This window comes from Pholis gunnellus, assembly GCF_910591455.1.
Source record: "Pholis gunnellus genome assembly, chromosome: 2".
NCBI classification, from domain to species: domain Eukaryota; kingdom Metazoa; phylum Chordata; class Actinopteri; order Perciformes; family Pholidae; genus Pholis; species Pholis gunnellus.
Window position 1 is genome coordinate 24,207,795 of NC_136536.1, and position 17,496 is coordinate 24,225,290.

A 17,496-nucleotide genomic window follows, 5' to 3' on the forward strand; every position below is an offset into this window, starting at 1 on the left:
AAAGGTGAAGTGTCCTGCCCTAATAAGAGCTGATGATATGTGGTCTAATGAGCTAAAACCATTATTATTACCACCAGTGAGAGTTTACCATGGATGTGCAGGGCCTTGAAAAACTTTGATCAAAGATTCTATTCTAAGTCGAGTGTGAAGATGGCTGCTACATCTAAAGTTACTTTAAGTTGCAATGTAATCTACTATACTGTACTTTAAATGATCACATATTGTCTGGATTTTTTATCGATTTCAACTACAGAAGGAACCAGGCCTTTGTCTATAACAGGTTTATAGTAGAGACGGGTCGTTATTCCTAATTTTACCCAGTTTACTTCAGGAAGAAGCCTTCCACACTACCTGCTTGTGTGTTGTCTTGATTAATTCAGGACAAGTTTCATGTCCATAGCATTATTCTACAGCAGAAGTCATGTTATACTCACAATCTGTTGCTCTGAATTGCTCTTTTTACCAAAGTGAAAACAGTCACTTTCTAAATAATTCCAGTTGTTCTACTTGTCATTTTTCATTTTTTACTGATTACAGTATAACATGACTCTGTTGTACTGATGGAATAAGTGCTGTGGTTTACTGAAGAGCCATTGTAATAAAGCTAACTCCCTCTTTTTCACAAGGCCTTAACTTGGAACTGATGTTTCTTAGTTCAAGTTGGAAACTATATAAATACTGCTAGTATTTGAGACTTGTATATTATTTGAGAATTTACAGTATTGATATGGTGTATACCTGAACAGGGTTGACAAATTTGCCCTCAATTCTCAGTAACCCTGTGCTCTTGCAGGGCTCTTCTGCGGTGAGGAAGGAGAACTGTGTGTCTTCATCAACGGGAACTTTCTCCAGGGTGAACTGTATCGTGGTGTCTTTCAATATATGGAAAGCTGATGAAGAAAGTGGATTATGTGAGCATGTATCACAAGCTGCATATAAAACGTATGCTTGCATTATTTGCATTACCAAGCACATTTGAACAGATTTGTAACATTCTCACCTTTTCCACGGCTGAGGGATTCAAAGAAGTCATGACGTGTGAACTGTGGTTCATCCTGATTGATGCTTCCATTGCGGGATGGTGACATGCCGCCAGCCTTATCCCCTCTGAGTGCCCTCTTCAAGACCAAATGACTCATGTTGACTGAATACAGTCGAATATCCCTCACCAACACCTGCAACCTCTCTCCTTCGGAGTCTTGCCCAGCAACAAAATTCTGGATTGTTATGCTGCCCAGGTGACCAACCAAGAGCTCAGGGTGTCCAGGTTTACGTGGAATGGACACAACTGGTGATTCAATACTGATATTAAGGGTCAGCTTCACCAAGAATGTGTCTAAGGCGGATTCAGGTTCTTCCATTGGAAGATCCTCCTCTTCCTCAAATGGATAAGGCCAGCTCTGACTCTGAGTTCGAGTTCTCCGCGAGGGAGTCTCAAAGAGCGAAACCCTACCACTGTACTCTGCCGTCTTGGTGGCTAGAACTGTTGACACTTTTGTGGCAGCACTTTTCAGCATGGAGCGGAAATTGTCTTCTACCTCATTAGCAGACAGACTCAGCTCCTTCAGGAACTTGGCTGAGTGGTTATAGTGCAAGGATGCCATTTGAAGTTGCAAGGAACACTCCCCTTGGGATTTCTCCATGAGGCGAAAATCTAAAGCTTCTGAGGGAGAACCTCCTGTGTCAGCAAGGAATGTTATTCCGCCGAGAGTTGAGGAACTGTCAGCACTACCAATGCTGACCACAAACTGGCTTCTGCCTCCTTCCTGGGTCAGGTCCACCAACTGCATGGACCCGAGTGAACCATTGATGTCCAACCGACTGCCCATGGACACATTGACCTTGGTGCCAGTGATGCTGGCAGTGGCAATCTTTAACCCTTTCTTCTCAGCACCCAGGACAGTGCCAGTGGACACGGTCCGAAGGAGAAGCAGATTCAGACGGTGGATCTCCACGGTCAGCTCTTTGTTCTGGTCATAGGTGGCCTGATATGTACCCTCCTCTTCCTCACTGCAAGGCTGTGTTGTGTGTTGTTGCGCTGATGATGTCCAGGTGCTTTCCTCTTTGGGAAAAGACTTCTGGAGGAACTTGAGCAGCTCTACCATGGTTTCAGGGTTGAGAATGATGTCCAAGTTATTGACCTGCATGCTTGTCACCTGAAGGGAGCTGTCCAGGTTCATGGAGGGGCAGTCTGAGCTCACAAACTGGTATTCAAGCTTAATGAGGGCCTCTTGGTCTTTGAGAAAAGAACTGAAGGGTGAGATTCTATCCATGGGTATACCAGAGGACAACTCCGTATGATGGCCCTGATGCTCTGGGGACCTGCCATCAGAAGACACAGGGGACGAAGGCTGGCTCTCTCGGAGGCTGCCTGTGGGTATGTCAAAACTGAGATTCTTATGAGAAGCCACAAGGAGATCGAAGTCTGAGCCATAGGTCTGTAAGGTGTCCACCAGCAGAAGACCGTGGACTGTCAGAGAGACTTCCGCATCATAAGGGCGCTTGACAAAATGAGCATTTGTGCCAAATACCTTGAGAACAGATATGTAGCGGCCGTCGCTTTCTACACCAAGCTGCATGTAGTTAATGTTGAATTCAGCTAATAGTAGACGGGATTCCACCAGGACTTCACGTGTGTGCTGCTCCAAAGTCATCACGCTCTGGGTCAGGTTCTTGGCTGAGCCTTGCAGCTTCCAGGAGCTGTCCTCCCTCTGAAAAATCTTGTCATGACGGAGGGTAAGGGGGTCGGGTGACCTTATATGTGGGCTTCTCTCTTGGCTTTCGTCCCCTTCATCCACAGATGGACTGCTAAGCCTAGCCAGACAACTCCTAAGGGCAGTCATCTTCTCAAGGTTGATATGGACCTTGAGGTCTGGTAGAGTCCCTGACAGCACAGCCCCAGGGAGCTGGGGGTCTGATGTGTAGCGAAGTCTCTGCTCAAGCTGCAGCAGCACATTAAACTTCTCTACCACGTGAGTAGGCCCTACCTCACTCTCTTGAAGATGTTTCCAGTTGTCCTTACAGCGACCAACCATTATCTGAAGATCCTTAAAGGACAAGGAGTATTTCTCATAAAGCTTTCTGCTGTAGGCCTGTGCACTTTCAGGGGATCTGAGGCTGGGAAGGTCAGGGCTTTTGAACTGTTCTTTTAAAGGCATGTCTAGTTCAGGTGGTGGAGACTCTGGTGGGGTGGCAAGGGGTGTCTGGTACTCATCATCACTCATGTCTTCCCTCTCAGGTTGAGTAGCCTCTGAGCTGGCCTTTGTGTCATCTTCAAAGAAAAGGAAGAACAACAGGTATGACCTGAGTTACAAACCTCTATAAGCAAAAGAATGAAGATATTTGGGTATTTTTTTGGTAAAATTGTTGTCTGTTTTACCTTGACAGTTTGTGAGAAGAATCCTGCCTAAATCAACAACAACCAGCATTGGGTCCTCTGACTGGAAGTCATCAGGGAAAATCACCTGGGGTGCACAGATGTCCAATTTCATGGTCCAACGCTTACTGTTTTCCTGCAAAGCAAACACATCAGTGGCATGTAGAAATGATTCAACTGCCAATTATCTCATGTCAAATTCAGTGAATCACTCTTACGATAAACTCTCCCACGAGGAGCTGATCAATGGTTTGTCGGATCTCTGCCTTGGTCTGCATCTTCAGCTTATTGTACTGCCTCCTGGCAGCCTCTGCCACTCTCAGCTCCAGCTCTGACTGATATCCAAAACCTAATGGTTCAAATACAGGAATCTGCTGGTATTCAAATGTATCAGAAGTAAATGAGAAATTATACGACTATTACTTAGTTTGAATTAACTCAGAATTCGGGTGAGTAATGTTTCTTTGAAGCTATGGTGAAAGATTTAAAAAATGTCTTTACTTTTCTAATCAGAGTTCACACATAAATGGAATTTATGTTTTTAATAATCAGAATTGTTATCAAATTTAGTGGGACATTACATTTGACGACAGTCATTTTTTCAGCATTGTTGCACAAAAATCCCTTACCTTCCTTATCCTTTGAATTTGTTTAGTGTTTTACTTCTTTAAATCGGTTTATTTTACTTTTAAAAACAGCTCTGATGCAGATTGGTAGAGAGACTAGGAGTATGAAAAAAAATAACTTTCCTTCTAAAAATTAAAAAAATTCTGTAGAGGAAACCGTTCGAGTATCTGTCTGTGACTATAATGTCCATAAAATTGTGTTGAGTAACGTATTTACATTACAAAATGTATGTATGATCTCCAAAAAGGGGCAGTGAGGTTCAGTACTTACCTGAGGTATGAACTCTTCCTTTATAGAAGAACTCAGTCACTTTCTTGATTGCTTGTGGGTTGTAGATGATGTTCAATGGACTAGTGTTCACTTCCAGTCTCCTCTCAAACTTACACCTCACAGGGTTACGCTCATAAATCATCTCAAACACTGGTGATGGTGAGCACTCTGCATTGCATCCTGACAACACAAAAACAAAACAAACTGGTATGTATTCATTGAAAGCTGGTGGGAGTATGGTGCGTTAATGCTCACACGGCTCTACTTCACACTCAGTGGGTGTATTGTTGGGAACCCAAGGGAGTGCTTTGTCGAATTCAGTGCAATTTGGACACGCGACATATTCAATATTAATAAACTTGAGCTAAAGTTGATCAAACTGATGTTTCTGACCAACCTTCTGACCTGGGCATGTTTTTCAGGGGCAGATTTAGTGATTTGAAGGACCCAGGCAAAGGCCCTGGGAATGTTGGTATTAGCAGTGGTAGAAGTACCCCAAAATGTTTCTTAGGTAAAACTATTAATAGTACAACTATTAATACAGTACACAGTGAAATGTAAAAGTCCAGCATTCAAATGATTACTTCAAGTGACAAGCGAAATAACGTTATAATCAGCACAGTGTAGTAAAATGTACTTAATGTCTGTACAAGGTGGAGTTTTGTATTCCAATATGATGCTGGATTTGATGTATAATAATGCATAATGTTTTTAACTGTGCATATTTTGTGAGCGACGTAACCAGAGTTTAGCTACTCAGTACGGGTGACTGGGCAGAGGCCAAGTTACACCACAGTAAGGTGTAGTGATGAAAAAGCAGAACAAATTATGTATTTATAATGAAATATACTGATCAGACAAATCTATAACCACAAGCACCTAAAGAAAGAGTTTTTTTTAGTAAACTGGCATTTTATTACAAACACCACCAGCGAGGCAGAAGAGCTGTGGATTTCACCTTCAAATTCAAAACCAGTGCTGCCAGAAGCAAAGTCATGAAGTTAAGCCTTCAACTATTACTATTTATTAGTAACTATTATTAGAGACAGAAAGAAATACTGTGGACATGATGTAAAGAACGTGTGTTTAAGGACCTGCCAAGGGTAAAAATATCCTCATCTGAACAGCATTCAGTCTCTCAGATCTCACCAGCCAACTGGGAGATCTGCATTTTCAAATGTGAACTTTATTTCCTGCAATAAAACTCTCAACGCTAAAGCAAAAGCTCGCTCTTTGTGAATTTGTCTTTGTCGTGCCACATATTAAAAAGGAAAAGAGAAATCTTACCAGAGGAACTGCTGGACTGGCCGGATGGCTGGTTCATGGCAACAACAACTTTGTCCTACATCAAGCGACAGATGTTGAAAATACAAGAAGCATGATACAACACACAGTAGAAAATAACACAAATATCATGTTTTTTCTGGACCTTTTCTCTACATTATGAGCTCTCTGCCCAGCCCGGTCCATCACTGCTTACCGTTTTGGGAGACACCAGGACAGGGAAGATGGTGCCCTGAGTAGTCAAGTCTCTCAGGAACAAACCACCCAGCTTAACAGACAGCAGGGAGGACTCAGAGCGCGGGAGGGACTCCAAAATCACCTTCACCCCTGTGGAAGCATGGTCACAGTCAATGAGAGGCATAAGTGCACATGCTCTGAGTCTATGGGACAATAACACTGTTAACTCAGTGGACTAAGCATCCAGAGTAGTAGTCATTTTGTGAGGGGGGTTACAAATCACATACAACCCTCTAGCCCTTCATTTTTCACCTGTACAATCTCTTGGACTGTAACTAACGATTAATCAATTAATCTGTTCATTATCTTTACAATGATTTGATCCATGTTTTGTTCTCAATAAACTGTCAGAAAATAGTGAAAATTGCCCATCAAGGGTCCAAGATGTCTTGTTTTGTCCGATTAACAGTCCAAAACAGGAAGTCATTCAGTTAAATATACAAAACAGAAAAAGCAGCTTAAACCAGACAATGGTTAACGGTTTTCTTGATAATAGATCAATCAATTATCAAAATAGAACATTGACAATTAGGTTGGCACGTATGATGACATACTGTATGTATATTAAGATGATCATCAACCGGTCAACCATCAGATGTCCCGAGGTTGTTGTGGGCGATTCAATAAGCTTAACTACTTACATGGAGTTGGATTTACAGGATTTTGGCATCATTTCTTATAAAAAAAAAACACCTTGATTTGTATAATATTAAATGAAAAAAAAAATGTATGATATTGATCAATATGGTTATACAAAATGACGGTACAGCAACATTTCATCCATACCACCCACCCCTAACCAATGGGGCAGTGGTGGCCTAAAAGTTCCTAAATCTGGGTGTGGAAAGTGAAAAGCAGCGCTTGCCTCTCCCTTACTACCACCACTGAGTTTCCCTTGAGCGAAGCCCTTAATCTGCTCAGTGATCAGACTGTCTGTATTATTGGGCAGCTTCCAGGTGTGACTGGAACTGTGTGAATGTGATCACCACGTTCTCGGAGAGCATTGCTCTCAGAAAAACTCCCCCGAGTGAATAAAGGTGAGAGAATTTTAGTGCCATTAAAAATGTCTGACTCCACTGATATGGATCAAACAGGCATATTGATGCAATCTCAACCCAGAAAACCCTGTAACATGTGTCCATCTGTCCAAGTGTCCGTGTACCTGAGAACTCTAACTGGATGACCCCGCTCTCGTGCAGCGCGTCCCCCCTCCTGTCCTGGTGGAAGAGTGTGACTCCGCCCTTCTCCAGTAAGAACTCCAGCCGGGCAAACAGGTGATCTCGCCTGGTGAATGTGTTCAGAGTGTGAGAGTCCTCCAACGGGTCAAACAGGTCTTCTGTCTCTGCTGGAGAAGCATTATATCATCAGGGTCTGCAGCCAGAAGGCACACAATAAGATTTCAACCAACACTACAGAATATCAGATGTAAATGTAACTGATTATACCGGAGTCTAGACTTATGCTACCAATTATATGATGTAACAGAATATATAATGCAAATTAAATGAAATTTAAAAAAGCCCTTCTCTGGCCCCAGACCGGAGTGAGTCTCTCACCTAAAATGTCCCAGGAGGATGGGCTTGGCAGCAGCTCTTCAGGCCTGTCTGGGTCCTGGGAGTCTCCATACCAGCCCCCCCAGCCCGGGAACCAAGACTGCAGGTACTGGATCATTCCTGAGCTCCCACTCTTGGGGATGGATGCGGTGGCTAAACAGGGCTCGGGGTCATTGCTGGGCTCTCGCACATTCTGAAAAAAAAGGAATGAACACAGGCTGAAACTATAACTAAGACACCTTTAGAGGATCAGTGAATGTTCAATGGATGATTGTAAGTGGTCATCTTTGTGTCATCAGTTGAAAGCTAAGTTAACGAGAGTTTAATGTAAGGCAGAAGGGTATTTCTCGTCCCACAAAGATCATTGGACATGTTGGAACTTCTATTTTATACACGACTGACTAACTTGTGTATGAATCATCTCAACTCACCTCTGCCATCTCTTCCTGCTTTCGAAACCAGTCGTGGACAATTTCTCTGAGACACTGCAGCTCCTCTATCGTCTGCTCCTCTTCCACTCGCTCCAGCTCACTCTAGGTGATGAAGATAAGCGCAGACATCAGTGTACTGAAGTGTGTTTGAAAGTACATCATCTCTGTGATTGGTTAGCTGTGCAGAGGTGAGAAAGGAGCCGGGGTTTGAACTTCTTGACACAACTAACACCAAACTGTTTCCGTTATCTCTGTATCTAACCACTTCCACGGTTTGTTGTTCACTCCACCTTCCACAACAACTAGAAACATTTTTGATTTCTGACGTGGTCTGAAAAAACACTTCTTTTCTAGTACAATCCAGCACTTAGGTCGGCAACTAATAACTATTATCATTCTGGCAGAATGCGCAGATTTATTCCATAATTTAATCATTTCAATAAATGAATCACATCTGGTCTATATTACATTTCCGAAAATGGTGAAAAATGTCTAACACAATTTCTCACGGGCCAAAGTGAGTTCTTCGAGTAACTGGTTTTGTCGGACCAACAGTCCATAACTCAAAGACAACAGGCAAATATTCACATTTGTGAGCCTAGAAGCCAGAGATTTGACTTAAATAATGAATTACTTATCTGCACTTAATTGTTTCAATCAACTGATCCTTTCAGCCCTAGAAAGTTTCTTAGAGACACTTCTTAGTGTCTCTTTATGCAAATGTCTTTGAGTCAGACGTGAGTGTAGTACCTCTTCCTGAGGACTCAGTGGGACTCCTTTTAGCCTTCTGAAGTAGAGGCTGGTGTAGGTCTGGGCATCTCGTGCCCGCTGCAGGGCAAAGCCCCAGCTGCCTCGCCGCCGCTGCTCCCTGATCTCACTCAGGTTGGCCTGGATGGCAAACATCCACCACTGCCGGCAGCTGCAAGGAAAAACAATGTAATGCAGGCTCAGATCTGATTCAAGGATCACATGACCGTTTGCACCCACTATAAAATAAGAGTGAACTTACCTCCCAGAAATCGGCACCTTTGGTCTCCACTTCCGGTAAAGCATCTCTCTCTCCTGACGGTCCAGCTCTTTAAGGAAAGCCATGATCTGCTGGTATTGGACCTACGAGAGAACAAACACACACACTTAGTCACTGCTCTGTCAGCATGCTCAGTAGAATGCAGCTCTCCATCTCCACTCACAAACAAAGACTTGAATCTCACTCAGTTGTCCCTCCCGCCTCCCTTACAGTGAAGATGGCAGTGTAGATAACAAAAAACAAGATGTATTCTTCTTGTATCGTTCTCGTAAAATACTCTCGTCTCTGATACTGTTTGCATTCACTGATTAATTACAATTCTTCTCTACCCAGTTATTGGTCTCTAATTCCTGGCAAGAGATTCTGTCTGAAAGCAATTCCAATGCAAGTGATGAGGGACCAAGTCCACAGTCTTCATTCTGCTATCCTAGTTCAGCTAATGCTAATATGAAGCTTCAACAGAACTTTGGTAGATCCCTGCTTTGAAGCAGGTTATGTTTGAGATTAGAGATCAACTCGTATAAAGGATCTGATTGTAAGTGTTTGAGTGAGGAGTGTCATTGATGGAAGCTTAAAAAAGGCTGAATGGATGCAACTGTATGAAGAAAACAGGTCAACATGGAGAAGTGTTTGGATTAACAGCCACCTAGAACAGGAGCAGATCAAAAACCTAACATCAGATTCAATATTATAATATAAATATTATTATTATACTTTGAATCTAACCTCTGACCGTAATATCACTGGCTTTTTAGTTGGTCTGATTATACAGAAACCCCTCAGAAAAAGTAATTCAATAATCAAAATTGTGTGTTTCATAATCAGTGTACACTTTTAGTTTTGTTTTAGACCCGCATGTGAATACAGATTCCAAACACCAGTGCATCTGGGAGTCAATACAACTTGACTAAATAATAAAGAAAACCCATAAATAAGGTGCTTAGCTGACTTTGGAAAATGGAAAAGTCACACCAGGGGCCTACAGGTAAATGATTTCAAGTATCAAAATATGAATCGTTTATGAATTCAACAGTTTCTATTTACATAGGTTTATGTTTGGAGATGGAAAATGTAAAGAAAAAGTAAAAAGATCATTGGCCTTCTAGCCTGTTATAACACTCAGATATAGAACCTGTTGATTCAACTTCCATTGTTCACCACGAAGGGTGTTCAGGTGTTCATACAGACCTGTGACAGGCGTAAGCACATGGGCTCCAGCTGAACTTGGCCTTCAATCCGTGGGGCGTGTCGGGACCTCAGAGGCTCCTTGGAGGTGTTTCTCCTGAGCAGCACCGAGGCACACACTGGTTCAAAGATGTACTGATGCTCCCGGCTCTGCATGCACTGGGTCATCGCATCCTGTGCAGTTACAAAAGAATCAGACCACTCATATGGAACTTTACCTCTTGTACTGGATCATTCAAGCGGATGTGTAACTGGCAGGTCAGACCGGTCTTACAGTACCAATCATTCATTATTGAAAATCACCAGCTATGGTTAGGCATTAAATGATTAAACACACCTGGAAGCACAAGTCACTTCTAACCCCAAGTACAAACAACAAATCCCTATCGATCTAATACTCGGTCTCCTGGGAGCCTAAATGTTGAAGTCCATCGAGTCTCTGACCTGGATCTGATTTGCGGGCAGCTTTCCCAGAATGTCACATTGTGTGTCCCAGTAGACGCTGAAGTCTTCTATCTCCAGCTGCTTTTGTCGGAGGAGCTTCTGGACCTGCAAAAAAAAGAAAATCCCTGTTAACCTCAAATACAGACCTGTGGTCAACTACGACATTATAATACTTCCGACATTTGGCTCTCATAAATAAAGCGAAGAGCGCTCCGATGATCAGGACTTTTGGGCCGATCCCTGGGAGCAGTATTGACCGACACAGGCTCTATTTGAAGCCTGTTTATCGCGTAGCATTATTTATTTATCCAACTATTCTTAACATTTTGTATGAAGTGATTCCATTAAGAGATCTTATCATGAATTAACAACAGTTTATTTATTGGCAGGCAACATGTGCAACATTTTTCAATCTCTCTTAGAGACACAACTGACAACTGTGCGTAGAGAAAACGTCATCTGGATCGACCTTTATAGAGAGCAGCAATGAAACTATTTAGCACCAATATGAGCTGGAGCACCTTTATCATAAATATAAGATACTAAGTTATTACTACAAGAAACCCTTCTTCGGTGACTGTAATGTATTACTGGCTTCACTAAACGTTTGGGTCCTCTTGTCCACGAAAAGGCTACAGAAATAAGGAATGAAGTGTGAGTTTAAATCCCTTTGAGTGAACACTTACCGTCTCTTTGGAGGGGTTCTGAGCAGAAACGTTGTTGATGCAAACCCCAAAGGAAAAGGGCTTCTCTGGATTGGAGAAGTCATCTTCAAATCTAAGATGCACGTCTTGGATCTTCAGCTGCACACAAGCATAAGAGAAAATCAAAGTTCAGTCTGTAACAATACCAAATTATTATTCGAAAGGTATTTACTTATTCAGGTATTATGCTGTCTGTATGGGTTAAATCTTGTCTATGTTGTGTATAATTGCTTTGTGTATTTTTACAGCCAGGCACCCATATGAACACTGACTCAGGGTTTACTTGCTGGAATCGTTCCTCGTGTTCATACTGGTCATTAACAGATTAAACGATTAGGGCTCGATTCCTCAAAAATGTATTCCACAGTTCAACAATCTGAAAGTGGATGTCTTCCCAAGTTACAATGTTTTTAGTGCACATTTTGGAAGATAGATACTCACTTGATTAGACTAAGTCAGACTGCTAAAGCCTCATATTTTGTCCCCTATTACTTACATTGAGATCCCTTCAGGAAGTGATCTTTTAATTGCCAGTACGAACAGAAAGAATAATTACAGCAAACAAACCCTGTTTCAACGTCTGTATGGGCACCGGACTGTTGTTTGAGAACAGGCTTGGAATAAATGGATACTAGAGGTGTGGAAATGTCTCCATTCTAAGAAGCTGGTTATGTTTGAGAAAAGAGATCATGAAGGAGTCTGCATCCATGCAGTGACCAAACTTAAAATCAGGTTTCTTAACTTAATGAACGAAAAAGTAGCCATGTGCAGTAATATAGAAAATGGAGGAAGCAATACATTGAGAATCGTTGACAGGTTAAAAGTCACAGCTCTAAGGGACACATGTGTTGTTTTTGATACAGTCCCAGCCCAAGTCTCTAATGTTGGACGGCTTACCTCAATGTTCTCCACAATCCTAGTGACCACTGAGGCAGTGGCAGAGTACCAGTAAGACTCTCCCCTCTGTTCACACTCACTCTGGAGGAGACAAACACATACACACACACACACACACACACACACACACACACACACACACACACACACACACACACACACACACACACACACACACACACACACACACACACACACACACACACACACACACAGTTGAAGTTAGACACAATAAGTTAAGTGAAGGAGGCAACGAACAGAGATTAGTTCAAGAAGGCCAAGCTACAGAATTAGATTCCATTATTTGACTGAGGTAAGGCCGTCAGTAAGTAGGAATATAGGGATTCTTTTTTTATGACAATGGCGACATGTAAACCCGTTCTGCTGCTACCACAACAATCTAATAGCAATATCCTCTTTGTCTTACTTTTAAAAATCTTCGTGAAAACACCAGAAACAAGAGTTCAGGAACATAAATTGTGTTGTGTGTTGTGTTGTAAAGTGACACACAGCACAACAAATATGTTGCAAGTGTTTAGCTCCTCTGGAGGCTGTAATGCTCATTAGAAGGAGAAAACTTGATTGCGGGATGGATGACTACTTCGTACCATTAGTGGGACAAAGAAAAGCACATTCTATGATCCACAGTGTTTATCCACCTACTTTGAATTTGTCTTCGAGAGCCTTGAGGAGGCGTGTTTTGCGCTCCCTCTCCTCCTCTCTCTCCTTCTCTCCGTCATATTCCTGCTGCTGGGCGGGGCCAATGATCAGGTTGAGCTGGGACATGGAGATGACCCATGGGTCACTGTGAGGCCGGTAGAAAGGGATCTGGAGAGTAATCTTTCCAATGAAGCCTGGAGAGAGACAACGTGATGCATGGATCACACTACAGGAAACTGTGGGCCATTTCTGAGAAAACAAGATGCAAATCAGGTCTTTCTGATCCAGAGAAGATGGTGTTTGGGATCATCTCTTCCAACCGTGTGCTGGAAGTGTTGTATTGACGTTTCAACAGCTAAATGAGTTGTTTGAAATGAGCCTGTTCAACCATGCCCCAAGCTTTAACAGACAGCCTGCTTTAAAACTGGAGGCATGGGGTTTTGATAGATAAGGGCATTTCAGAAACATGAGGGTCAGAGTGCTTCTGGACCTTTTTTAGGCCTGGGTTCAGCTTCTTAGGTGGGCCTACCTTTTAAGTTCAACACCCTCTCCCTACCCACTTCCACTCTGCGTGTTTGTTATATTAAGTGTAACACCAAACCGATTAGCGGGGCGAGGAAGTTGAGTCTACATCCACGCTGACGTTAACAACTTTAAGGTTGCATTCTATTTAGGATCCAATATTTCCTTGTCATTTCATCGTTTAGTGTTGTATATAAATATACAACAAATATGTATTGATTTGTTTTTCCTGATATCAGCAGTTGTAACCCCATAACATATATCATCAACTGAGCAATACTGACTGAACAATCATTTAGTGCAATAATTCAAATGGCATTAAAACTGTATTTATTCATAGTGTTCATTTAAACGAATATTCTTATTTGTTTATACGATATATATTTCACACACTGAATCATAGATCTCATTTTTCATGAGCATTATCATTTGTTATATATTATATTATACATTGTTTAAATCTTAACTTATATTTTCAATATGTATTGTTGTTATATTGTAGTATAATGCACATATTTTAAATACTATTTATATGTTCTCTATGCTATATATTTCTACTCGAGAATGGGAGAAACTGGAACGTAACCCAAAGACCCCTGGGGATCAATAAAGTATTTCTGATTCTGATATATATTCATAGTTTCCCTGCCAGAGAGGAGGAAGCTTGTCCTGTATTTATACATTACACTTAAAGAAAGGTGCTTCATTCAGCTGTTGGTGTGACTACAAGCACAGTTCAGTGCATCATGGAGTCAGAGGGTTTTTGGAACCATACCATTTGCAACCTGAAAGACAACAGCGTTCTCACAGAAACATAGCTGCTCCTTCGTCCTTACGTTAGAGCACACGTCACCAGACAGGAAGATCCGGATTCAGTTTGTTACAAGAGACAGAACTTGCTGACGGGCTCTTTGAGATGTTTCAGCTACGAGTCAAAAGAGGAAAAACCAGTAGAAGCTTGTGGTGGAACAATACCTTTCTAGCATTCTTCATGTTGGCTTGTTCTTTCATTTGTTACTAATCTGTAGGATTTTAGTGAGCTGACTTTTGAAGACATTTCCTTTAAGACACTTTGTTGCGATTAATCTGTCAAAATATGTTCTTCTCCAACATACTGTGCTTTACTCACCAAACATTTTGTCCATCTTCTATTTTCAAGCACAATGTACACAGGAAATGTGTGAACTGTGCAAAGAACTTCAAATGAAACAAGCTGCTGGCTCGAGATCAACTATACCAACAAAATCAAACATAGTAGCTGACTGAAAAAGTGGGGCTAGTTAAAACAATGACCTGTGTGTGATGTCTATCTGACTATTGACATCATGGCCCCTATTAAAGATACAGGGCTCAACGTTAAAGGGGATGACTTCAACATCAGTCAGAAGTAATTCTCTGTGTGTGTTATCAGAGCTTCTCTGTGCTTTGTTGACATAGCCGGGCTGGCTTTTAGTGCATGTTAGTGCATGCGAGTGTGCCCCTCTGCACTGCTCTCATACGGAGGTTACAGCTGATAAGGTCGTCCCAAGCGACAGTATCATCGAGGCAGCGTAGCAACCCCCCCTCGGTAAACACCGTTAGCTCTTTCAGCACTGCTGTCGTTGATAGCACTGCTGTCAGCTGCTAACTGCTTTAACAGCTCAGCCGTCTCCATGTTGAGAGCTGTGTGGAGGCGATAGATATGCTCTGTCGAGCAAGTGATTCAGTACATTCTTTTTACTTGCTCCTATACAAATTGCTGTGTTTATTAGAGGTTATCAAATAAAGGCAAAGACTAAATTGTCATGTTTAATCGATATCCAAGTAAAAATGGTCGCTTGATCTTCAGCTCATAAACTTTGTCTGTAACCATTTTTTTCGTGACTGTCCCGATTGGTACTGCGCATGTGCATCACTCAACAGAGATGAGAAGGAAACAAGATGGCTCACTCACTGTCAGCTACCTTCATCATCAGCTCCTGTTTAATTGTTATTACCACTTGCCCAATCTGTCAAGTTACTAGTCCGACATGGCATTTTACTTTCCCCTGGCAATCCCTATTGCTGAGTCCTGATTAGATATCATGTTATTTCAGATTAGTAAAGTTTTAGTTCATCACTAAAATCCATCAACTTCCAAGAAACACTTTAACTCCTGCACTGTACTCTGAGGGAAATACATGGACCAATCACAGAGAGTTGATGAGTCCCCACTTTGGTTATAGTTTATAGGTTAGTTGTGTTAAAACTTTGTGAGGTCATCAGTCAGCGTGTCTCACCTGCTTTAACTTCAAACGGCAGGTCAAACTCTCGGAGGGCATCTTTCCTCAGAGGGAGGTTCTCCAGCTCCACTGCACCTACGGAACGACAGGAAACAGACAAACACGTCTTTGCCAAGTTTGGACTGACTCACTTTTCCAACAGCTGTTCCATCATTTAAATTAAACCCTTTACAATTGTTTATAACAGTGAGCGAATGATTGTTCCAACGTTCTACTGGTTTAAAATGATTTAAAACAGTTTCTGCAATAACAGACACTTAGTGACCAGTTTATTAGGGACACCTGGCTTCAATGAATCCTCCCTTCATCAAGATTATAATGTGCAGGGAACTGTTTTAGAGAGGCTTTGATTCAACTGTACGGTCATTTTGGTGGTGCTGTTGAACTGCACTGTGATGTTCAGAGATGTGCTTGTGTTATTCAGCCTTCCCTTATTGATAGAAATGGGATGTATGAAATAATACGGTTCAGCAGAAATCCTTTTCACTTTGATTGATTACTCAACCAAAGTGTTGAGTCCATGCAAACTGATTTTTGTACAGAAGAGGAAGAAGGAAAATGTTAAGTGTAAAACCAGTGACCAGAAAGATGGATGCGCGTGTTTACCTTTCAGCAGGGCGATGGAGAGCTGGTCTGTGTTCAGGTTGCTGACATATTTTCCCAAGTATGTGTTAAGCACCCAGGCAACAAGGCCCTCCAACATCCTGGTGGCTCAGGGCTGATGAGAGCTACTCCAAGGTGTGGGAGGAAATTCTGACGACCGTCTTATTAATCTGTAGAGGTATAGCGGTTTTATAATCTCATCAATGGCAGCATTACAGTTAGTTACAGGATGAACTAAAGGAGTGACGGTGTCTAATCACAGCCGATGGCTTACCAGTGACTGCCCTCTCTTATCTGGCGTTGGCAGAGATAGAGCAACTTAAACTTCAGTAAAGTTAGCATTGTAACATACAATGAGTTAGCAGTGATGCTAACTCACCGTCTAAGACGACAGTTGGCCGTTAGCTCTTCATCCACCCAGCTTTCCTGAGTCCATGCCAGCCAGACGCCGTTGTCAATAGCTGACCATGTCCTGTCAAACCCTCTGAGGACAGGACTTTACAGGGACAGTTAGCGTTAGTTACATCAACGTCACCCCGAGGACTGCCAAGCAGTGGTCCGACATTCACTAACATAAACAATGACAACGGATGCATTAGGAAGCTGTCACCATTAGCACACAACACACAACTCAGCGTTGTTGTGGCGACGGACAGGGCAAGGTTGTGATCTTACTTAGCTAGCCACTTAGCTCAAACTAGCTTGCGAAGGTTGAGTAACGTTACTCACAACCAAAAAGAGACAGCTGGCGGTAAAAAGGACTCATGGACGAAACCAACCTCGTGCGTTTTCATTGAAAACAGGCGTAATCCTTCAAGAAGTGATGGGTAATTGTTGTATTTCGAGACTTCAGAGCCGTGTGTCGCTGTATTGTAAATAGACACACTTCCTAATAGCGCTGAACGTCCGACACATACTTCCTGTCATGTGACCAAAACAAACCGTTATTCTCATGTGGCGTTGATATCAAACCGGGAAAAATAGCCACTTTTGTATTAAACTGCCAATTTGACCGTTATATGCTTAACTTTTAACAAAGACTGTATTCTCAGGTATAATTAACTGAGCTAACATTAGATGAAAACATTGCAATGTAATGCAATTACCCAAGTCAAAGTTATTTACAAAACATTAACTAGGATTTCGTAGTATTTTTGAGATACTGATCCGACGGATCGGTTTGTTTCTAGCTGGTAGTGGTGAGCATATATCCCTGACGTCTTTAACATTAGTTGGAACAGTAGTTTCCACTGGGAAGTTATCTGAATGATCTAAATGTGGTCCACGGCCAGACAATAAACAAAAGTCTGAGACCGCAAACCCCACATGTTGTCGTTTCCTCCGCAAGGGGGCGCTGTTGTACAGAGACCCGCTGGAACGAGAATTCAGCAGTTTACAGCATCTGTCAAATGTAA

The 17,496-nt window shown here is 42.1% G+C and overlaps 1 protein-coding gene across 2 annotated transcripts in view; it reads right to left on the reverse strand.

Annotated features, from left to right (window-relative positions):
• Nucleotides 1-16,980, reverse strand: part of vps13d (vacuolar protein sorting 13 homolog D) — a 56,516-nt gene extending 39,536 nt beyond the window's left edge. Inside the window, exons 1-21 of one of the 2 annotated variants that reach the window (XM_079173351.1) lie at nucleotides 16,861-16,980; nucleotides 16,461-16,577; nucleotides 16,085-16,251; nucleotides 15,476-15,553; nucleotides 12,699-12,889; nucleotides 12,036-12,116; nucleotides 11,121-11,237; nucleotides 10,435-10,539; nucleotides 9,994-10,164; nucleotides 8,788-8,888; nucleotides 8,529-8,697; nucleotides 7,779-7,880; nucleotides 7,351-7,540; nucleotides 6,957-7,139; nucleotides 5,754-5,884; nucleotides 5,561-5,615; nucleotides 4,274-4,453; nucleotides 3,595-3,725; nucleotides 3,380-3,512; nucleotides 1,001-3,271; nucleotides 739-890 (exon numbers count right to left, since the gene is read on the reverse strand). In XM_079173351.1, the coding sequence (XP_079029477.1) occupies nucleotides 739-890; nucleotides 1,001-3,271; nucleotides 3,380-3,512; nucleotides 3,595-3,725; nucleotides 4,274-4,453; nucleotides 5,561-5,615; nucleotides 5,754-5,884; nucleotides 6,957-7,139; nucleotides 7,351-7,540; nucleotides 7,779-7,880; nucleotides 8,529-8,697; nucleotides 8,788-8,888; nucleotides 9,994-10,164; nucleotides 10,435-10,539; nucleotides 11,121-11,237; nucleotides 12,036-12,116; nucleotides 12,699-12,889; nucleotides 15,476-15,553; nucleotides 16,085-16,181 (4,638 nt within the window). In that variant the 5' untranslated portion in view covers nucleotides 16,182-16,251; nucleotides 16,461-16,577; nucleotides 16,861-16,980. Of the gene's footprint in view, nucleotides 1-738; nucleotides 891-1,000; nucleotides 3,272-3,379; nucleotides 3,513-3,594; nucleotides 3,726-4,273; nucleotides 4,454-5,560; nucleotides 5,616-5,753; nucleotides 5,885-6,956; nucleotides 7,140-7,350; nucleotides 7,541-7,778; nucleotides 7,881-8,528; nucleotides 8,698-8,787; nucleotides 8,889-9,993; nucleotides 10,165-10,434; nucleotides 10,540-11,120; nucleotides 11,238-12,035; nucleotides 12,117-12,698; nucleotides 12,890-15,475; nucleotides 15,554-16,084; nucleotides 16,252-16,460 lie in introns of both variants that reach the window. The other variant, XM_079173352.1, reaches the window with a different exon arrangement.
• Between the last annotated feature and the right edge of the window lie 516 nt (nucleotides 16,981-17,496).